At 42.9% G+C, this 23,773-nt stretch overlaps 1 protein-coding gene across 3 annotated transcripts in view; it reads left to right on the plus strand.

Annotated features, from left to right (window-relative positions):
* LMLN (leishmanolysin like peptidase) overlaps positions 1-11,550 on the plus strand; it is a 62,081-nt gene extending 50,531 nt beyond the window's left edge. For 2 of the 3 annotated variants that reach the window (XM_006092835.3, XM_006092836.3), the window contains 2 exons: positions 1,804-2,014; positions 7,914-11,550. In XM_006092835.3, coding sequence (XP_006092897.1) covers positions 1,804-2,014; positions 7,914-8,014 — 312 coding nt within the window. In that variant the 3' untranslated portion in view covers positions 8,015-11,550. The remainder of the gene's footprint in view (positions 1-1,803; positions 2,015-7,913) is intronic. The other variant, XR_002830264.1, reaches the window with a different exon arrangement.
* Positions 11,551-23,773: the final 12,223 nt, after the last annotated feature.

Consider the following 23,773-nt stretch of genomic DNA (forward strand, 5'->3'; position numbering starts at 1 on the left):
CATTACCACTCTGTCTCTAATAATCCAAGCCGACGTAACCGATGGGGATACTGCTCTTTACAACTTCTAAAGTAGGCAAATCCTACTGAGAGAACGGCAGTTGGGCCCAAGCAGGCCGGCGGGGGGGGGGCAAACAGACTGGCACGGGAGGCAGTTGGGGGTGATCAGGCTGGTGGGGGGGCATTTGGGGGCGAGTAGGCCGGCGGTGGGGGGCAGTTGGGGGCGAGCAGGCCGGCAGGCAGAGTGGTTAGGGGCAATAAGGCAGGCAGACAGGCAGGTGAGTGGTTAGGAGCCAGCAGTCCTGGATTGTGAGAGGGATGTCCGACGGCCAGTTTAGGCCCGATCCCTGTAAACCGGCAGTAGGACATCCTTTGAGGGGTCCCAGATTGGAGAGGGTGCAGGCCGGGCTGAGGAACCCCCCTGCACGAATTTTGTGCACCAGGCCACTAGTGTGTGTGTGTGTGTATAAAATTGCTATATATCAACAACTTTTATAATAATTTTACTTCTGGGCATATAGCCTAAGGAAATAATGGAAAGTAGATAATTCTTTCTTCAATAGCTATTACTTTGAATAGAAAAAATTTACAATTTTATTTCATAAGATCTGCGGAAAGTATAGATTTAAGAATTAATAAATCAACTACTGATTAATAATAGTTTTTTTCTCCTTTGAAAATAGAAATCAAAGGGAGCAAATTACTATTTTCTTAAGTATCTTATATGCATGCCTGATATTAAATGAATGCATTACCATACTAAAAACGTATTGAGACACAGGCATTCTGTAACTTAGGAGCAGAACTTAAGGAATATCCCATACCCTACTAATGGATGTCAAGGTGGAGAGTGTGCTTCTGAAAATGAAAAATCAGAATACATTGTACTATTTCAGCTGCAAGAGCTGAACAGACTTCTGTAGCTGGACATTTAAATATTATATATTTTTAAGTTTCTTATAAAATTAATCATTTTGGAGTAACAGCTTTATTGAGATACTAGAGGCCTGGTGCACAAAATCTGTGCACTCAGTGGAGGGGGGTCCCTCAGCCCGGCCTGTGCCCTCTTGCAGTCTGGGAGCCCTCAGGGGATGTCTGACTGCTGGCTTAGGCCCGCTCCCCACAGAGGTGGGAGAGGCTCCCGCCACTGCCGCTGTGCTCACCAGCCGTGAGCCTGGCTTCTGCTGAGCAGTACTGCCCCTGTGGGAGCACACTGACCACCAGGGGACAGCTCCTGCATTGAACATCTGCCCCCTGGTGGTGAGTGCATGTCATAGCGACTGGTCGGTCCACCGTCGGGCCAAAACTGGCTCTCTGACATCCCCTGAGGGGTCCCAGATTGCGAGAGGGCACAGGCCAGGCCGAGGGACACCACTGGTGCACGATTTGGGCCAGGGAGGGACATGGGAAGTTGGCCAACCAGGGAGGGACCACAGGAGGGCTCCAAGGCGTGTCCAGCCTGTCTCGCTCAGTCCTGATCGGCCAGACCCCAGCAGCAAGCTAACCTACCAGTTAGAGCATCTGCCCCCTGATGGTCAGTGCACGTCATAGTGAGCAGTTGAGCGGCCTTAGCATATCATTAGCGTATTATGCTTTGATTGGTTGAATGGCCGACCAGACAACCGAGCACTTAGCATATTAGGCTTTTATTATATAGGATAGTTTACATATAAAATTATCTTTTGAAATTTTTATATCCCAAATTATATTTTATAGCCAGTATTTTTAGTAAATTCTAACCTTTTCCTGCAGATGAAGGAAGCCAGTATACTTACGGACCTGATTTTTTCCTCTCTGTTGGAAGGTTTCTTGTTCTCCACAAGGTCTAAAGGTTTGGGTCCAGAATACTTCATATTTGTGTAGTCGAGCCGGGCAGGTCCTCTTCGTCAGTATTCATATGAACGGCTGGATTCACGATGGAAACCTGCTCTGCCCATCATGTTGGGACTTCTGTGAACTCTGTCCTCCAGAAACAGATCCTCCAGCTGCTAACCTGACCCGAGCTCTACCCCTGGGTGAGTATCTCTGTGGTTGGAGTAAAGACAGAGACTTTTCTTATCAGATGTTGAAAATTCCCTTCAAGGAAGCTCTAAAACAGGTAGAGCATCTTCTCTTCTAATTTCAGTTTTATTGGAAAATCTCCTTCCCACCACTGAATTTTTTTTTTCCTGGCAGGAGCAATATCTATCAATAGAGTTACTTCAAAAGTGACTCCATTATTTTGTTTTGTTTTAATATGTTTTTATGGATTTTAGGGAGAGAGGAAGGAAGAGGGAGAGAGAGACAGAAACATCAGTGAGAGAGAAATATTGATAGGCTGCCTCTTGCACGCCCCCTACTGGGGATTGAGTCTGCAACCCAGGCATGTGCCCTGACTGGGAATCGAACTGGTGACCCCTTGGTCCATGGGACAACGTTCAGTACACAGAGCCACACCAGCCGGGCAATTCCATTGTTGAAATACATTTTTGGAACTCCTCTTTTTAAATTGCCTTTAGAAATAGCTTAATAACCATCTCAGAAAACCAAATTTAGTAATTTGCCTCCCACCTATGTTAACCAATTTAGTCAGCTACCTTTACCAAACTCAGTTATTGGCAATAGATTTCCCTCTCACTCACAGGACCTCAGTTTTAAGTGCACAGATTACATCCCAGTCAGCCACTGACCTGTTTCAGCACAGGAGCCTGTCCCCCCAGCACTTCATATTCAGAGAGCACTGCAGCCTCCCAGATCTAGCTTAATGGTCTTCAGCATATGTTGCCCTAAATTCTTTGTTGAGGACCTATACTCCTGCACAAGGACACAGGAGCTACCCTAACACATATTAAGTGCCGCTGCCACTTTAGTGAGAGCTTTCTGTGGTAGTGTGGAGCCAGCTTGTCCCTGTATTTTGGAAATGTTTTCAGGTTGTAATGATGTAAAACATCGATAATTTTTAGTTCTTCTGTCAGTTCAGTGCCAGAGAGAACCCTTTGTGCCAGACAAGGTCAATGGAATCAAAAACAATTTCCAGAGTCAAAGTATTGAGTCCTCAGTTTACACACTCTATATGTTGAACCACTCTTTTTTTTTTTTTTATGAATACTACAAAATTCCTTAAATCAGACTACTGTTCCAACATTCACTAGCCAAAACCACATTGCCATGACAATCCCCTATGTTCCTTTATCTCAGCATCTTGATTTCTTACTCCTACTGGTTGTCAGGCCACCTTTCACTCCTTCCTGACATCACTATTATGATTTAACCCTAACCCAGCCAGTTTCTTTGCAATGTTTCCAGTCAGTCCAGCCCACATCCCTGTTCATGGAGCAACACTGACAGCTTTGATGTACTACATGTGACCCTGGATGGCGATCTCAGGGCTGCTAAGTTAACTCGTTTCTGCACAGTACTCCAGTGAGTCATCTGAGTTTTCTGCAGTTATAATAGTAACTAGAGGCCCGGTGCACAAAAATTTGTGCACTTGGGGGGGGGGGGTCCCTCAGCCCAGCCTGTGCCCTCTCGCAGTCTGGGACTCCTCGGGGGATGTCCACCTGCTGGCTTAGGCCCGCTCCCCTGGGGGATCGGGCCTAAGCTGGCAGTCAGACATCCCTCTGGCAGCCCAGGAACCCTCGGGGGATGTCCACTTGCCAGTGGGGAGCAGGCCTAAGCTGCAGTCGGACATCCTTAGCGCTGCTAAGGAGGCGGGAGAGGCTCCCGCCACCACCGCTGTGCTGGCAGCCGTCAGCCTGGCTTGTGGCTGAGCAGGGCTCCCCCTGTGGGAGCACACTGACCACCAGGGGGCAGCTTCTGCATTGAGCATCTGCCCCCTGGTGGTCAGTGTGTGTCATAGTGACCAGTCATTCCCAGTTGTTCTGCTGTTAGGGTTAATTTGCATATTACCCTTTTATTATATAGGAGGATACAATGAGTTGTTTGAAATGATATAAGATCTTCGGTCCCTTTGATGTGGTATGTAATATATGTAGTGTTAAATACTCTTAACTTTTACTTTCATGTAAGTTAGTAGGATAACTTACTTTTATTGTTATTATTAAATTACATTGGCTGCTAGTTCATAAAGAGAGTTACTCCAGCTGATTCAGGGGTAAAAATCTTAGGAGTATAGTAAAAGAATGTATAGGAATGTGGAGAAAGCCAGGCCAGGGCAAAGGGCTATGAAATGATTAGTTCCTGTCTTTGGAGCATGACAGAGACAAATGGATCTGTGGAAAGGAGGTGGGGAATAGAGATTGCAAACCACCCAACCCCTCCACGTCCACCAACCTGCACCTTAGACTCTACTTCTACTTATCCTGGCTCCCTCTTTATCAGTTACCCTTCTGAAATTGTGGTGCTATGATGTGATTTTTTTTTCCCTGTTAACCAGTTCTATGAGGAAGCATACTCAAAAAAGCATTGTAATCTATAAGTCATTACACAATTTTGAAAACTGTATAAAATATTTTAAGAATAGATGTCTTTAGGCACTGCTTTTAAAACATTATAAGTATCACTGTTGAAATTCTAAAATATCCTGATTTCTCATGTTTGTTAATGTGTGAATAGAGCACACACTAGGCCCTTAGTGAACTCTATACCAGGGACTATGGCAGACTTTACATATGCTATTTATTTTAGATAAATAGTTTATTTCTTTTTAAAATATAGTCTTTATGACCCACCAAACTTATAAAAATAAGATTTGATGCTTTAAATGTACTTATATGAGAAATACTAAAAATTAGAATTAACCTATGATGAAGCTTATTAGACAAATAATCATCCTAATATGTTTTATGAATTAAAATAATTTAGGGTTTTTTTAGTATGCCTTTAAAACATTAAAACTGCTAATATTCTAGAGGAAGTGTAAAAATATATTCCTCTCCCCAAATTCTTCTGATTTTTTTATTGTTGAGCTCAGCTTCACATAGCTTTTTCTTGTATTTGTAATTTCTTTTGGAATGTAAAACTCATCTTTTTTCCTTTTTTCTGATTGTCACTTCTAAATGCTAGAGTGTAATTAGGTAGTTGTTCCATACTGCCTAAGACAGTGAATATAAAATATTTATTTCTAAATTCTTTCTGGTCTCTTCAGATTGTAGGTGTTATTTTTGTTTCCATTTATTGAATGCTAACTGAGTGCTTTGTGTCTATATTATTGCATTTAATCATCACAAAACCTAATGAGGTAGGAATAATCATTTTACACATGAGAAAACTACGGTGTAAGAGGTTAAGTGTAATGTGTCTACTGTCACAACTAATAAATAATGAGGTTCAGGTCAAAACCCAAATCTGATCATCTCTAATTCATTTTGAAATACCCTCTTTGAATATTTTCTTTTTAAAGATTACTGTCACATAAAGTTCAGTATTTTTTTTAAATATGTTTTTCTTGATTTTAGAGAGGAAGGGTAGAGAGAGAGAAACATTGATGAGAGAAAAACATTGATCAGCTTCCTCTCACATGCCCCCTACTGGGGATAAAGCCTGCAACCCGGGACCTCTCGGTTCATGGGTCGATGCTCAACCACTGAGTCACACTGGCCCTGCTAAAGTTCAGTATTTTCACTGGCCCTGCTAAAGTTCAGTATTTTTGAAGGACAACAGATGTTCCAGAGCTGTCATTAATGTTTTAATAGTTTGTTAAATTTTAGTGTCAGTCGAAAAGGAAACAGGCCACCTTTCATTTAGGGAGTCCTTCTCCATTTCCTTGGGCCAAATAGGGAGTCCTTCTCCATAGGGATATGCCTGTGTTATTAGACTCCAGGTTCCATTCCTTATTCCAGCCAAGACCATTCTACCTCATGCTCTAGGCCAGAACTTATCCAGTAGACTGGGGTGACGGAAATGTTCTATAATCTGCATTGCCCAACAGAGTAGTCATTAGCCACATGCAACTATTGAATGTGTGAAACATGACTGGGTTGATTAAGGAACTAAATAAATACTTTATTTCATTTGAGTTCATTTAAATTTAAGTAGCACATAGAGCTGGTGGCTGCCATATTGAACAGTGCAGCGCTAGATCAGTCTCTCAAACTTCTGCATGCATCAGAACCATGTTAAAACACAGGCTGCTAAGCCTCAACCCCAGAGTTTCTGATTCAGAAGATCTGGGTCAGAGCCTGAGAATTTGCATTTTGAACAAGTTTGCAGATGATGCTGATGAGAAGGACTGTTCTTGGCAAAGTGGGATTTTTGTAAGATTTAACAATTACCAGCTGATTCCATTGGGAAGAATAGGAGTTTCCTCCTGTTTTACCTGCATTACATGCAGTGAAATAATTTTTTTAAATATTTATACCACACTATATATGGTGCTCAGAAGAACAGGCTGCAGTGCCGTGACGTTATCATTCTATTCATTCTAGAGCTGAAGACTAGCCCTATTTTCCACTTTTAAGCAGTCAGACTTGAAGCATGATTGGTTCTTTATTGGTCAAAATACAGGGTGTCTGTCCTAAAAGTATACATAATTTAATCACTGAAAACTCAATTTTGAAAAAAAATGTATTTTAATAAACACTGACTTTATAATTATTCAAAGTGTGTGTATATATTTTCTCTCCCTCTCTCCCTCTCTCTCCCCCCCCTCTCTCACGCACACACACACACACACACACACTCACTCACACTTTCTAAAAACCAATCAACAAAATTAAAAAGTTTTCCTTTCTGAGAATTATTTTGGGAAATAGTTTTAGCCATGAGAACAGCTCATGCCTAAATTAAAATGGACTTCTAGTGCCCAAAGCCCATAGATTTTTCTTCTGTTTCCAGATGAAGGCTGGATGTGGATAGATAGGTAGTTGTTTAGAGATTGGGGACCATATGCCCTGGCTTGCCTGGGACAGTCCATATGCCTTTTGTCCTGGTATAATTGTTAATAGCGTCCCTTGTGTTTAAAAAAAAAAATCAAAGAGAACATTTATTTGATCTAAGCAAATTTTATTTCACAATTCATGAAGCAGGCAGTCTCCACTCTCAAGAGTCCAGAGAACTGCAAAATAAGGGAAAGGGATACAAGCAGGAAACAAGGAAGAAACACTCGGCTTAAGTTGATTGGCCAGAGTTGCATATCTGACCTTATTTTGAAAGATCAAGGAACAAGGAAATAAGTATAGAGCCCAGAGTTGGCTTGTTGGTTGGTATTTGGCTGACTAGATATACTATCTTTCTGGTCAAGCACATGGAAGTTATCTAAGTTTCAGTTTGCTGACATGGCACCATCTTGAGATTAGCAATTTATTTCAAAACTTGTCTTAAAATGTCCTTATTTGGGATGATAAATTATATCAAATTACCATAAAAAAGGGGACAAGAAAGAAAAGAAGAGAGTTCTACTTCCCATATCAGAATAGCCAAGATATTAATCTACTTTCCTGTGTAACATATTTATGCTGGGATACTAGCCGAAGACACTTCTTTCTCTTCTTGGGTGCCGTTTTTTAACCATGATATGGTAGGTACATCTTCTTTTCTTCCTGCATAAATATTTTGTTCTTTTTCAAAAAATGCAAAAAAAATTTGACCTTACATACCTAGGTTTTAGGGAGTCATTCTTTAAAAAATATATATATTGATTGACTTCAGAGAGGAAGGGAGAGGGAGAGAGAGACAGAAACATCAATGATGAGAAAGAATCATTGATCAGCTGCCTCCCGCGCACCCCCTACTGGGAACCGAGCCCACAACCCGGGCATGTGCCCTGACCGGATATTGAACCGTGACCTCTTGGTTCATAGGTCAATGCTCAAGCACTGAGCCATGCTGGCAGGGCAGGAAGTCATTCTTGATTCTGCTCTCCAAGGTGGTCCTTGTTCACCTTTAATAATCACCTGTATTCATCTGTCAGTATTTAGTTGAAATAATATATTCCAAAAATGTCTATAGAAAGTCAATTTTTGTTTTCAATCCTAGATCTCTGTTCCCGTTCCTCTAGCCTTGTGGTCACCCTCTGGCTTCTGGTAGGCAATCTGTTTCCTCTGCTGGCTGGATTTCTTCTGTGTGTATGGCACTAGGAATGGAAATGTGAATTCTCAAGGCATTCTTTTGTGTCATGTTCCTCTGAACAAAGCACAAAATCTGAGTGAGTATCAGCCTGTGCAGATGGCAGAAGTGGCATTCCTGACTTTGGCTTGAAAGTGTTGACCACAGTCAGACCTTGAAGCAGAGCTTCACAGCAACCCAACAGCCTCGGCTTGGAGAAGGGGAAGGAATTCCAAGTCATCAGGACTCTTTATTTTTCAGGATGCATAACCGTCCTCAAGTTTTCCTTTGAAAATGGAATATTGGTGAAATTTTCAGATTACATACCTCAGCATTCTCATTAACCTAAAATGATGGGAAAGTTCATCAATACTGCAATAATAAAGAACTGCTAATTACTGCAGATTATAAGTTGTGGATCCTGTACCCACAAGTATAAATTATCCTTTGACTTACAGAAAATAATTGAGTTGAGGTTTGTACATCATTGTTACACCTATTTTGAATTTAATGAGTGTACATGGTACAATTAAATCATTGTTCTTAAAAGTCTTTTATAAAATTATGTTTTGCTAAATGTTATGATTTAACCATGCTTGCCTTTTCAAACTAGCTGTGTGATAGTTTACTATGGAATCATGGTGTGTTGATAGCCCTCTTACAACTGCATCTGTTACTCCCAGATCTCTGTAGCTCAGTGTCCTGTTGTATCCTCCATTCATTTAATAATGACCTGAAAAACGATAGAAGCAGAGAGAGAAAAGTAATGTGCTCTGTAAAAACATTGAAGACAAGCAAACAGAAGAAAATATAAATGTATGTTTTTCAGATAATAGATATGACAACTATAATCCAACCAAAAAATAGAACTATTCCTTTTTTAACAATGAAGATAAAAAGAAATTCTGGGATAGACAGGTATGCAGTTGTCTTCATGTGGGCTTACGAATTGTTTCAGAAGAACTTCTGAAAATTATTTTATATACAAGAAGAAAAATATAAGTCAAAACAAGATAATCTGAATTGTTTACTAATAGCAAAGTGTAGGGTTGGTGTACGGCCCAGCCAATAGGGTCCACTTTACTGCACAACATATGGCTCAATCCTCAGAAGTTATAAGATAGCCTTTACTTTAAAAGGAGGTGATATCCTTTACCTCCTGCTTTTGGCACTTCTGTTACCACGTAGATTCTGGTCCACAGAAGCAAGTCTACTCTGGAGCTTATCAACCCCACTTTACTAATTAAATTCTTTAATGATAAATGATTCCCACTTTTTCTCTCTAAAGCTAACAAAGTCCTGTGACATTATAAACACAGCCCTTGGACAAGCATTCATTCATTCATACATTCATATATACATAACATTCATTCATTGGTTAGCCCTTTAATTCAGCATATAACTATTGAGCACTCCGTGTAAGAAATTGTGCTAAGTAAGCAAGCAACATAATTACTAAGGAGTAATTCCAGCTGATTAGTTGGACCTGGGTCCAAACAGCAACCCCAGCAAAGGAAAGTTGCCTTTTTTAATGCATAAATTTTAAATATGTATTTAAATGTGCAGTTTTGAATTGAAGGTATTTGTCATTGTGAAAGCTGGGTCTCTAGCATATCCACCTTCAGCTAAAGAGAAGCTAATCGTAAAGGTGTCAGGTCAGTGCTCTATTTTCTGCCTGTGTCATGTATCTCTTAAATTGTGCAACATCCGAGAAAAGTATAGAGTATATTTTTAAAGAAAGCTATGAAAATCTAAACTTACATTCTGATTGTGATTATGGATCATCCTGCAAAGTTGTATAAAGAATTTCACCAAAAATACTATGGACTAAGAATATATTTGAGATTTACCATGATAGGTTTGATTATATTTTGACTGTTGTGCAGTGATGCCATTTAGATAGTATTGTTTCTGAGCATGGTGCTTTTTATACTTGAAAGATATTTTTGCTTTATTTTTATTGATATAATTATATTTGCACTAATGACTTTCTGGAGAAAATATTATAGATGACATTTTTCTACATATATTTATTAAGATTGGAATCTGGTAGCCCAGTGTTTTCCCTGCACAAATGTGAAACTTGATAAAGTATAATGTCAACAAATCTTGAGTTTCTGAGGATAACTAAATGTGCTGTTGTCTTCCTTCCTCTTCAAGACTTGAAAGTGGTTGCTTATCACTGATTCTGCATAGTTTACTCAGTGAAGACTTAGAAGGCCATTGAGCCTGTAAAAAATTTTAAGAGGCACATTTTAGTCACTCAGATTATGACAATATTCTAAAAAACGAAGACTTTTAAAATCTGAGGTTTCAATGCAGCATTAGTGGGCTAGAATTCAGCTTTGAACTGAAGAATTTGAAATGGCGTAAGTGTCAATATTCTGTGGCAGGTTATACCCTTCATATTAGCAAAACCAGTTCCCTGAGAAAGATGGAGCAGACTGCAGCCGTGGTGAAAGAGAGTGGGGTAGGGAAGGAGAGTGGGGAAGAGCTGATTTGGGGGTGGCAGACAGGAGTCCTTTCTGACTCAGAAAGTGTCAAGTGCTTATAAATTCCGACTACCTCAGTTTCCGTTCAGACTTAGGTTCATTTTGATAGGATTAAGGTCCCAATTGTATCAAGTGAATTTGTTTCTCAGGTTTTCAAGAACAGAATTTACAGGAAGGAAGCAAAAGCCATGTCAGTAGATTTGAGCTGACAGCTTTAGAGAAACTGGCAAGCAGTTAGGAAGTCTTCATATAAACCCCTCTAATAGTCTCCTGAAAAACATCCTTTTTCCTTACCGATTTCTTAGGATACCTATTTTTGTTAAGATCAAATAGACATTCTAAAAATGTTATAAATTGTGCTTAAAGTTAGTTTCAGCCTAATATGTTGGCTTAGAGTTTATGATTATGTGAAGATGAAACATGAATAAATGAAGTTTAAATAACTTTAGGAAGAAGTGTAAATAAGTATATCAGTATTCTTTAAAATTTAATATCAATATTCTCTTCAGTGTTAGAAGACTCACTGTAAAATGACTAGGTGCTTTCTCAGGATCTTGCCAGCGCTGATAGTCCATGACGAATACTGATCCAGAATTGCTAGGTTCCTGCTGGGTCTGAGCCGCCTCTGAGAGCATGCCAGCTTCCACGTCATGTTCGCCACAGCGTCTTGTGCTTGAAGGCTTCGCACAGTCCATGGCCTTGGACACTGAATGGACAGAGAAGAGCCTGTCCCTGAGGGCATTTGCGCAGTCCTGGCAGGAGGAGGTGGACTCGATCGCAGCCCCTCAGGCCCATGTATCGTGGACTCCAGTCATCGTGCCGCATCCTCGCAGCCCGGGAGGACTAACGTCAGTAAAGACTGTGCTACTCATTCTGAAGAAAGACCTTACCTGAGGGGTGACTTTGTGGTTTTTTTAATACATTTAGACAGAGTTGGGGAAGGAGTGGTGAATTTTTTTCTTTTATGTTTATATTTTAAATAAGTAAAATAGATTTAAAAACTAATCTTTATTTATGGTATTGAACTTTAAGTGTAATATATTCCTTAAAAAAAACAACTTTAATAAAAATGGAAACTAAACTGCATCTGGTCTTTAACACTGCCAGGTGGTTGTTTTGTTTTGTTTTTAAATCCTCAGCCGAGGAGTGAAGATATTTTTTCCATTGATTTTTAGAGTAGAAAGGAGGGAGGAGGGAGAGAGAAACATCAATGTGACAGAGACACATTGACTGGTTGCCTCCCACACACGCCCTGAGTCGGGGAGGGGTTCAAACCTGCAACCCAGGTACGTGCCCCTGACCAGAAATCAAACCTGCGACCCTCTGGTCCAGGGCTGATGCTCTAACCACTGGGAACACCAGCCAAGCCAACACTCAGTTTTTAAAAACCTGTTTTTGTAACTATATATAGTGTCAGATATTAACTAAATTTTTGCGGTGATCAATTTGCAATATATACAGACATCGAATCATTGTACACATCTGAAACTAATATAATGGTATATGTCAATTATACCTCAATAAAAACTCATACAGAACAAAAGTATACTGGCAAGCCATAACCGGTTTGGCTCAGTGGATAGAGCATCGGCCTGCGGACTGAAGGGTCCCAGGTTCGATTCCGGTCAAGGGCATGTACCTTGGTTGCGGGCACATCCCCAGTAGGGGGTGTGCAGGAGGCAGCTGATCGATGTTTCTCTCTCATAGATGTTTCTAACTCTCTATCCCTCTCCCTTCCTCTCTGTAAAAAAAATCAATAAAATATATTTTAAAAACAAAAAGTATACTGGCAGGCCTGAGTAAATCAGAACAGAGTGGTCAGGATGAGGGGGACCTGGAAACTGGCATACTAGGATGAATATATCAAGTCAATAGGGATTTTTCTCCCATAGAACAGAAGCCTGAGGGTTGCCATTGGGAAGAGGAAGTCCTTTCTCTGTGTCCTTCAAAGTGCAGACCTGATCCACAGGAAGTGGATTGCTGCACAACATAAGGACTTTGTGGGTCTCTGTCAATAAGATGGAGGTAGCCACTGAGGTGGCTATTTCACCTCCTTACTCATTTCATTCTTGTTCCTGCATGGAGGAAGAGTTTAGCCAAAAGTCATGTTTACCTTCTGATGTAAGAATCGTAAGGAAACAACTTGCTAAGCTTCAAGCACATGCATACAACACCTCTGTTGAATGACCCTAGACCTGCTGGAATCATAAGCTACTGTTGACCTTACACAAATAGATAACCAAATATTTCTCCAGCAAATTGGGTTTATTCAGAACAACAAAGAATTGCAAGGACATGAGGTCTAATAACAAACCATGTGCAAGTTCCAAGAAACAAAGGAGAGGAGACTCTTTTATAGAAAAGAATAGCCCTAGTTGGTTTGGCTCAGTGGATAGAGTGTCGGTAGGCATGCAGACCAAAGGGTCCCAGGTTTGATTCCAGTTAATGGAACATGCCTGGGTTGCGGGCTTGGTCCAACGTGCAGGAGGCAGCCAATCAATGATTCCCTCCCATTATTGATGTTTCTATCTCTCTCTTCCTCGCCCTTCCTCTCTGAAATAAATTAAAAATATATATATAAAATTTAAAAATAAGAAGTTGGTAATGCTATTCTAAACAGTTTTTCCTGGTAAGGGCTCCCCCTTCTGGCCTTGCAACTTCATTTTTTAAAATTAGGTTTCTGTTTAATTTTTACACTACCCATTTTGGATCTGTTTGAAACCTGGCTTTCTAGCACCAGTGACATGAAACCTAAAGGCTACTGATGGCAAAGAAGAGTTTATAATCCTTCTCTGAGCCAATGAGAGACCTGAACTTATAATATTGCCTTTCTTAAATATCTTTTTTAAAAACATTTTTTTTTATTGAGTTCAGAGAGGAAAGGAGAGAGAGAGAGAGAGAGAGAGAGAGAGAGAGAGAGAGAGAGAGGAGAGAGAGAGAGAGAGAGAGAGAGAGAGAGAGAGAGAGAGAGAGAAAGAAACATCAATGATGAAAGAAAATCATGGATCAACTGCTTCCTGCATGCCCCCTACTGGGGATCAAGCCTGCAGCCCAAGTATATGCCTTTGACTGGAATTGAACCTGGGACCCTTCAGTCCACAGGCCAATGCTCTATCCACTGAGCCAAACAAGCTAGGGCTATAACATTGCCTTTTTAAAAAATACGTTTTTATTGATTTTAGAAAGAAAGGAAGGGAGAGGGATAGATAGAAACATCGATGAGAAACATCATCGATTGGCTGCCTCCTGCATGCCCTTTTACTGGGGATTGAGCCCACAACCTGGGCATGTGCCCTGTTTGGGAATCAAAGCAGTGACCTTTTGGTTGATGGGTTGATGCTCTACCACTGAGCCACACTGGCCGGGCAATATTGCCTTAAATAATAATGTACTTCTTTGGTGTAGCTAGCAGTTTCACCTTCAGCTTAGAGAACCTCAGTTTCAGACTGTTATTTGGGTCATTATATATTTTCCTTCTAATTTAGGTAGATAATATTAGCAAGTCAGTGACTTGTCTTTTATCTTTTATTTCTTTTAAAGCTTAAACAATGGAAGGTATTTCACAAAACCTTTTCTTTTTTTTTTTGTTTTGTTAATCCTCACCTGAGGATATTTTTTCCATTGGTGTTAGAGAAAGGGAAAGGGAAAGGGGGGGGGGGGGAGAGAGAGAGAGAGAGAGAGAGAGAGAGAGAGAGAGAGAAGAGAGAAAGAAAGAGAAAGAAAGAGAAACATCGATATAAGACACATCAATTGGTTGCCTCGTGCACGTGCCCCAAACAGGGCCTGGGATTGAATGTGTAGCCCAGGTACATGCCCTTGACCAGGAATCAAACCCTCCACCCTTTGGTTCACAGAACGACGCTCTAACCATTGAGCCCATAGGTCAGGGCAACAGAAACTTTCTTATATAAAAAAACACATAAGGGAGCATTTGAGATCTTGCTCCCAGATATATGTACTTATTTTGGCTGAAATAAACTGTGATAAAATTAAAAAAAAACACATAAGAAAAACAGCCACTAGATGATACTTTAATTTATAAATTGGCATCACTTTGGTCAACAAATATCCAGACAGAGGCTTATCTTTTAGCCTAAAGGCCTGGTGCCCGAAATTCATGCACTTGTGGGGGGGGGTCCCTCAGTCCAGCCCAGGGGTGGGCAAACTTTTTGACTCGAGGGCCACAATGGGTTCTTAAACTGGACCGGAGGGCCGAAACAAAAGCATGGATGGAGTGTTTGTGTGAACTAATATAAATTCAAAGTAAACATCATTACATAAAAAGGTACGGTCTTTTTTTTTTTTAGTTTTATTCATTTCAAACAGGCCGGATCCGGCCCGCGGGCCGTAGTTTGTCCATGGCTGGTCCAGCCTATGCCCTCTCATAGTCCGGGAGCCCTCAGGGTATATCCAACTGATGGCTTAGGCCTGCTCCCCAAGCCATCAGTTAGACATCCTTAGTGCTGCCACGGAAGTGGGAGAGGCTCCCACCGCCGCCGCTGCGCTGACCACCAGGGGAAGCTCCTGCGGGTATATCAGTGGATAGAGCATTGGCCCTGGGACTGAAGGGTCCCAGGTTCGATTCCTGTCACATGGTTTGTTATTAGACCTCATGTCCTTGCAATTCTTTGTTGTTCTGAATAAACCCATTTTGCTGGAGAAATATTTGGCTATCTATTTGTGTAAGGTCAACAGTAGCTTATGATTCCAGCAGGACTAGGGCATGTCCCATGGTTGCAGGCTCAATCCCCAGCCCTGGTCAGGGTGTGTGTGGGAGGCAACGAATCGATGTCTCTCTCACATCAATGTTTCTCTCTCTGTCTCTCCCTCTCCCTTCCTCTCTCTCTAAAAGTCAATGGACACTCCTGCGTTGAGCATCTGCCCCCTGGTGGTTAGTGTGCATCATAGCAACCAGTCATTCTGCCGTTTGGTCAATTTGCATATTAGCCTTTTATAGGATGGCCCTTCTGCTCTTAAAAATGTGAGTCTCGTTTGGCTCAGTGGATAGAGTGTTGGCCTGCAGACCAAAAGGTCCCAGGATCGATTCTGGTCAAGGGCACATGCCCAGGATTGCGGGCTCAATCCCCAGTAGGGGGCGTGCAGGAGGCAGCCAATCAACGATTCTCTCTCATCATTGATGTTTCTCTCTCTCTCTTCCTCTCCCTTCCTCTCTGAAATCAATAAAAATATATATTTTTTAAAAGTCTCATTTCCTGTTTTTTCCAGGTTATCTCTGAAAGAGATGACATGCCAGGACAAGCAAAAACAAAGAAGTTGTGAACATTTTCCATGGGGCTCCTTCATCCACAGGAGTGTAAGTTCTACAGGGCAGATATTTCTGCCTCTTTAGTTCATTGATGTGTCCCAGAGCCCAGAACATTTCCTGTCACATAGTAGGTGCTCGATAAATATTTCTTGAAGTTTGAAGAAAAACGAGCAAGACACCTGTTTTGTTTTTGTTTGAGAGAGGCCAATAGCATACAGGACAATATCTTTTAATGAGCCAAATAAAGAAGTAACATACTTCAGCCCTGACCAGTTTGGCTCAGTGGATAGAGCGTCGGGCCGTGGACTGAAAGTTCCCAGGTTCGATTCCAATCGAGGGCATGTACCTTGGTTGCAGGCTCGATCCCCAGTAGGGGGTGTGCAGGAGGCAGCTGATCGATGTTTCTCATCATTGTTTCTAACTCTCTATCCCTCTCCCTTCCTCTCTGTAAAAAGTCAATAAAAATATTTTTTTAAAAAAAGAAATGAAATAACATACTCCAAATAAAAGACAGCCCCGCTGGCATGGCTCAGTGGTTGAGCATCAACCTATGAACCAGGCATTCATGGTTCAATTCCAGGTCAGGGCACATGGCCAGGTTGCAGGCTTGATCCCCTGTGTGGGTTGTGCAGGATGCAGCCAATAAGGGATTCTCTCTCATCATTGGCGTTTCTATCTCTCTCCCCCTCTCTCAGAAATCAATAAAAATATATTTTAAAAATTAAAAAGACAGATGAATCACACACTTGTTCCAGGCAAGGAAAGATGAAGGAATAAAGTCCACATTTAAGAGGAGGTGTACCTTGTTATACTTAAAGGCACTTGGGAGAGAGGGTGACCAACCAAGAACTGATTTGCAGCTGCCAGAGCAAAAAGTGACAGTCCCCTGTTGCTAGAAAGAAGACCAGTGTTGGTAATTAAGCAGCTGATCTCTTTCACGGGAGCTGCAATTTCTCACCACTGCCTGTGAGGAGTAACTCACCAAGACAGAAGCTAATGCCCCAAGGGTCTTTGGAAACTTTTTAGGTTTAGGAAGAGTTGCCTCTCCTAAACCGAAACTCTCAAATAGTCCTCACAGACTCAGTATTTATGATCTAAACTAGAGGCCCAGTGCACAAATTCATGCATGGGTGGTGTCCCTCAGAGTGGCCTGCAGAGATTGGGCCGAAACTGGCAGTCCAACACCACCTGACACTCCTGCCTGCCCCACTGTGCCTGCGGCGGGCTCACGCCCAGTCAGTCCTGATTGGGAGAGGCTCCTGGTGCCGCAGTGGTGCTCATCAGCTATGAGCCCTGCATCTGGCACCTGTCCCAAGGAGGGAGCGGGGGGCATGTGATCGGTGTTCAGGGCAGGCGGTGAAATGCCATTGCCGGCCTGAGATCTGAATCCATCCAACTGACATTTGTGCCAGTTGGGAGCCACCTGGCAGCCGCTTTTATATAATTTCTTCATTACAGAGCGTCTAGGGAGGGGAAGCGGCCCTGGTGCCTAAGGCTGACTTCCAGGAGGCCAGCAGTGCTGTTGGGATCCTGCAAGCAGTGCTGGTCCGTCGGTGCCTGGCCCATTCTCCAGAAATTGAACCTGCAGGACTACTGAGGGAGTGAGTGGCTGCCACTGGGCTGGGCTGCCGGGTCGGGTTGGTCAGCTGAGTGGCACTCCCACTGTGGGAGCGCACTGTCCACCAGGGGAAAGCTCGTGTGTTGAGCGTCTGTCCCCTGGTGGTCAGTGCGCATCACAGCAACCGGTTGACCGGTCATTTGGTCGTTAGGTTATTCAGTTGCTTAGGCTTTTATATATATAGATTATATATATAGATGCCCCCTTGCCATGTTGTTTTTCTACATGTTCTTTTTTTTTTTAATTAAATCTTTATTGTTCAGATTATTACAGTTGTTCCTCTTTTTTCCCCCATAGCTCCCCTCCACCCGGTTCCCACCCCACCCTCTGCCCTTACCACCCCCCCACTGTCCTCATCCATAGGTGTACGATTTTTGTCCAGTCTCTTCCCGCATCCCCCACACCCCTTTCCACCCCAATAATAGTCAGTCCACTCCCTTTCTATGCCCCTGATTCACCAGTTTATTCTGTTCATCAGATTATTTATTCACTTAATTTTTAGGTTCACTTGTTGATAGATGTGTATTTGTTGTTCATAATTTCTATCTTTACCTTTTTCTTCTTCTTCCTCTTCTTAAAGGATACCTTTCAGCATTTCATATAATACTGGTTTTGTGGTGATAACTCCTTTAGCTTTTTCTTATCTGTGAAGCTCTTTATCTGACCTTCTTTTCTGAATGATAGCTTTGCTGGGTAAACTAATCTTGGTTGTAGGTTCTTGGTATTAATCACTTTGAATATTTCTTGGAACTCCCTTCTGGCCTGCAAAGTTTCTGATGAGAAATCAGCTGACAGTCGTATGGGTACTCCCTTGTAGGTAACTGACTGTTTTTCTCTTGCTGCTTTTAAGATTCTCTCTCTGTCTTTTGCTCTTGGCATTTTAATTATGATGTGTCTTGGTGTGGTTCTCTTTGGATTCCTTTTGTTTGGGGTTCGCTGCGCTTCCTGGACTTGTAAGTCTATTTCTTTCACCAGGTAGGGGAAGTTTTCTGTCATTATTTCTTCAAATAGGTTTTCAATATATTGCTCTCTCTCTTCTTCTGGCACCCCCATAATTCGGATGTTGGTATGCTTGAAGTTGTCCCAGAGGCTCCTTACACTATCTTCACATTTTTGGATTCTTTTTTCTTTCTGTTTTTCCGGTTGGGTTTTTTTGCTTCTTCGTATTTCAAATCTTTGACTTGAGTCTTGCGATCCTCTAGTCTGCTGTTGGAACTCTGTATAATAATCTTTATTTCAGTCAGTGTATGCTTAATTTCTATTTGGTCCTTTTTCATATCCTCGAGGTTCTCAATAGATTTCTTGAGGGTCTCACTAAATTTATCGGCGGTTTCTAGAAAATTCTTGAAAAACCTTATAAGTGTGGTTTTGAACTCTATATCCTGTAGTTTGCTTTCCTCCATTTCTGTCATTTGTGACCTGTTTCTTTGTCTCCACATTTTTTATGCTTCCCTGTGTTGATAGAGTGGCTTTCTGTGCTAGGTGTCCTATAGGGCCCAGTGGCCCAGCCTCCCCAATTACCTGAGGTGGACACTCTTGGTGCACCCCTTTGTGGGCTTTGTGCCCAGTCTTGTTGTAGTTAAGCCTTGATTGTTGTAGGTATCACTGGGAGGAATTGACCTCCAGGCAATTGGCTGTGAGAACCAGCTGTGTCTGCAGTGGGAGAACTTCTGTGCTGGAGACACCCTTCTGGGGCAAGACTTGCTTCAGTGGGGCTTTGGTGCTCACTGAGTGTGCCCCCTGAGTGTGTCCCTTATGGATCTGAGGAGTTGTAATCTGGATGGTCCCACTCTGACCACTGGGTACACTGGCACTTGGATCTCTAAGGAGGTGCTAATTTAGCCTCTGCCCGAGGCTACACAGCAGGAGCTACGGAGAGATCTGCAGATTCCTCTTCTTTGTTTGGGGTTTGGAGGTGCCCAGAAGAGGCCCAGCTGTGAAGCAATGCAAGCTGCTGTGGGGCCTTGGGCCTTCTTTTGGAAGTTCTGGGTCTCTCTGACCCAGCTGCAGTTTGTTAGGTAATTTTCAGATTGCAAAGGGCCAGGCCTTTCATATGCAAAAGCCTCTGGGCACAGCTTGGGTGCGGTGGGGTCTCAGGGAATCAACAGGGTGGAGCAAACAGCTATGGCTGATCCTCAGCCCTGTCCTAAGAGGCCCCAGGTCTCAGTGTCCCAGTAATCACTGCAAGCTCCTCTGAGAGAAAGCCGCCCTCGAATTCCGACAGATGCCAGACAGTCCAGTTTCTCCCCGTATGAGTCTGGGTCCCCAGAGACTCTCCCGGAACTGGAGTTTAGAGCAATTGGGAGCGTTTGTTTCCTTCCTGATTGAAAAAGACAACTGTGTCCTCAGTTGCCAGCCCTTGCCGCGTGCGCCTCCGTACCTCTGCACTTTACTTCCACACCTCCTCTGAGTCTCAGTGTGCTTTTCTCTTTCCTTCTAGTTGTAGAATTTCCACTCAGCCAGCCTTCCTGTGGTTCTGGATGATGTCCGTTTTGGCTTTTAGTTGTATTTTTGAAGTAGTTGTGGGAGGCAGCAGTTTCCGGTGTTTACTTATGCCACCATCTTGGTTTCTCCTACATGTTCTTATTCATGAGTCTCTAGCAGGGCCCTAAGCACCTAGGCTGCTCACTGCTTCTCAAGGACAATAGATATAGAGTGATCCTGGCCTGACTTACTTTATTCTTATATCAAATCAACCTTTTTTTTTTTGTATTTGTTGTAAGCAAGTGGATTAAAACAGCTTCACTTAAGTCATAAATAAGTGGATTTAAAATCATATTAAACCAATACACACCACCAACTTTGTTTTATGATGCCTGTTCTCAAAGGCCAATACCTTCTAGAATTGATCTATTCCCCTAGTTCAGTCTTGGGGGTGGGGGTGGTGCCAGGGTCTTTTCCGCATTTACTAGGGTTCAGGAATCTGTAGAAGGGCTGTGCATAAATGAATGAAGTGACTAGAGAAGAATTATGAATTTGGAAAGCATTTTGGGGTGCCAGACGGAAACTTAGTTCTAGTGACTAAGCTCTCTGAATCTCTGGACCCCTGGGCTTCTATATTCAGCAGGGCTGATAATCTGCATATATTATTGCCTGCTGCTAAACAGCTGAGGGCAGTCCCCCAAACCTCATGGTCCTTTATTGTTTACCAGGCCTTACCTGTGTTTCCGAAGTCCCATTTCCCTCAGTCCAGTCACAGAAGAAGTGTAGCTGGGGTTTCAGTAGAGCTAGAAGCAAAGCCAGTGTCAGAGTGCCTATCCATGTTGGAGTGGACCCAGTGCAGCGTCAGGCTACCTGCAGACCATCAGTGCAGTGTGTGGGGAGCAGGAGCAAAAGAGCCCACAAGCCCAGTCACACAAGTTCCAATAGAGCCAAGAGCATAAGATCACAAGAGAGCCAACTTCTTTTTTTTTTTTTAATATATATTTTATTGATTTTTTACAGAGAGGAAGGGAGAGGGACAGAGAGCTAGAAACATCGATGAGAGAGAAGCATCGACCAGCCGACCCCTGCACGCCCCCCACTGGGGATGTGCCCGCAACCAAGGTACATGCCCTTGACCGGAATCGAACCCGGGACCGCTCAGTCCCTAGGCCGACGCTCCATCCAGTGAGCCAAACCGGCTAGGGCGAGAGAGCCAACTTCTTTGTTTAGGGGTTAAACATCCCAAATCTTCACGGGCTTGCAGTGGCCATGCATACCTGGCCAGTGACCTTGTTTCCAATGGTGACTTCCCTAGGTCACCCCAACTTCACTGGGCATGTGTCTATTTCACCCTGTCCAGTCCCTCTTCCCCTGTTTTGCAGGGAACATGCCTATAATGCCTGGCCTCTCCTGTGCTCCCTTCCTGCTGTTAATAACTAGCTAATTACAATGGTATCAGAAGTACTAAATGTTATTATTTGACACCGTTCCTTAGTCACCAGCTCAGAGTTCCAGTTTTTCCTTTTCCTTTTTACCCCGCTTCTCCGAGAACTTCATCTCTGGGTCAGAGTGCCACAGTTCTGCATCCGCCCTGTTTCCACAGGGAAAGCCCATCTTCCCCCACATGTTCTCTGTCGCGGTCGCTGCTGGGTTCTCTCACCCCTGCGTGCTCTTGCCCCCAGTCAGTGGCATCTGTTGGACAGTCTTGTGTTTCTGCGTTTTTCTTTCTTCATGCGCTGTCTCCCAGGGAATGCTTTGGTTAGTTGGTACATGGCACATTGTACCTTCATCCCTTCCTCCTGTTCATGGACTTCCTGTCGTGATGTTCCAGACATGGGGACTCGGGTGTAAACACACAGACACGGCTCCTACCCTTTATTTCACCTTCATTTTCTACAAAAATACAGTATACCAAAACGTAAACTTAGTAAACACATTTTGTCCTTACACAGGGTCAGAGAAAATGTATTAACTCACCAAGCAGTTTCTATTTGTTGTTGTTGTTAATGCTCACCTAAGGATATTTTTCCATTGACTTTTAGAGAGAGTGGAAGGGAGAGGGAGAGACAGAGAGAGAAACATTGATGTGAGAGAGACATTGATTCGTTGCCTCCCACACACACCCTGACCAGGGCTGGGGATTGAGCCTGCAACCATGGGACATGCCCTTGACAGGAATCGAACCTGGGACCCTTCAGTCCCAGGGCCAATGCTCTATCCACTGAGACAAACTGGCTAGGGCACGGTTTCTATTTTAAAGAGCCAGATGTTTCAGGAGGGCCTGGGTCTGGGGGCAGCAGCCCTTTCAATGCCCACAGGGCAGGGGACAAACTGGAGGCCACCTCTCCCTTCCCAGGGGGCAGTCGTCTCGCGGCTCCAGTGACTGTTTCCAGGCAAGACCGTGCACTCGGTGTCCCTGGGCCTTCCAATTTTTTAAAAGAAGTCATGAAACAGAATTTGATGCCAATCTTTTGATTTTTAAAGATTATCAACTAATTCAAACCATGTGCAGACCAAATATATCTGGAGCTATATGGCTTCGAACTCTCTTTTTTGATGATATATTAAAATATTCAGTATATAACTTGTCCTATTGTTTCCCTTAAAGACCTCTGTTGAAATGTGTCTCACCACATCCTCATCAATATTCCCCCTCTGTACTTTCTAATGTGTCTTATCATCACACATACGCTCTGTTCCCCTTCATCTCTGAAATTCTGAGCAGATGGAAGAATAAGACCTCTCAATGTTTGTCTTGCTGCTTTGTTTCATTAAACCCTAAAATCAGCATGTTGTGAGATACTTTCATATGCATCCGTCCCAGGTCTTCCCCGAAGGCTGATAAGAGTTAATAAAACTAGTTTAGCTGTTCCCTGTGTTACACTACAAAGGCCCAGGGTATATGTCTCCACCAAGGCCCTATAATTAAACACTTTGTTCTTTATGAATCTTGGGATTCACAGGACCTACGCTTTTTACCCTGTGGCAGGGTAGATTCACTGAAAGCTAGTCTTTTCCTGGCAAAAAAGTTCATGGTTTATTCATTTATTTATTTTTTACAATTACCTCAATTTTGTCATTTTAACTATTTTTACATGTGCAATTCAGTGGCATTAAGTATATTCACAGTGTTGTGCAACCATCACCACTATCTGTTAACAAAATTTTTCATCACCCCCAAAAGAAATTCCATACCCATTAAGCAATAATTCCCCATTCCCACTTCCCCATCTCCATAACCTCTAATCTGCTTCCTGTCTCTATGAATTTGTCTATTCTAGATATTTCATGTAAGTGGAATCAGACAATATTTGTCCTTTCACATCTGACTTATTTCACTTAGCATACTGATTTCAAGGTTCATCTATGTTGTAGCATGTACCAGAACTTCATTCCTTTTTATGGCTATACTAGAGGCCCGGTGCATGAAACTCGTGCATGGGTGTGTGTGTGTGTGTGTGTGTGTGTGTGTGTGTGTCCCTCAGCCTGACCTGCACCCTCTCCAATCCGGGAGCCCTCAGGTGATGTCCTACTGATGCTTAGGCCTGCTCCCCGTGGTTCTCTGCTCTCTGTGGGGTCTGCCTGCTCCACACCACAGTGACTGCCAAGCAGGCCATGCTGGAGCTGCCTGTGGGTTTGCTTTCAGTCTCCACGGAGGCAATGAGGTTAATTTGCATACTCACTCCTGATTAGCTGTGCATCGTGAAGGTATGGTCAATTTGCATCTTTCTCTTTTATTAGTGTAGACTAGAGGTCCGGTGCACAAAATACATGTGTGTGTGTGTGTGTGTGTGTGTGTGTGTGTGTGTGTGTGTCCCTCAGCCTGATCTGCACCCTCTCCAATCCGGGAGCCCTCAGGGGAAGTCCTACTGATGGCTTAGGCCCGCTCCCCGTGGTTCTCTGCTCTCTGCGGGGCCTGACTGCTCCACACTACAGCGACTGCCAAGCAGGCCATGCTGGGTGCTGCCTGCAGGAGAGAAGCTTGCCTGCT

The sequence above is a fragment of the Myotis lucifugus genome, unplaced genomic scaffold (genome assembly GCF_000147115.1).
Source record: "Myotis lucifugus unplaced genomic scaffold, Myoluc2.0 scaffold_105, whole genome shotgun sequence".
Lineage (NCBI taxonomy): Eukaryota > Metazoa > Chordata > Mammalia > Chiroptera > Vespertilionidae > Myotis > Myotis lucifugus.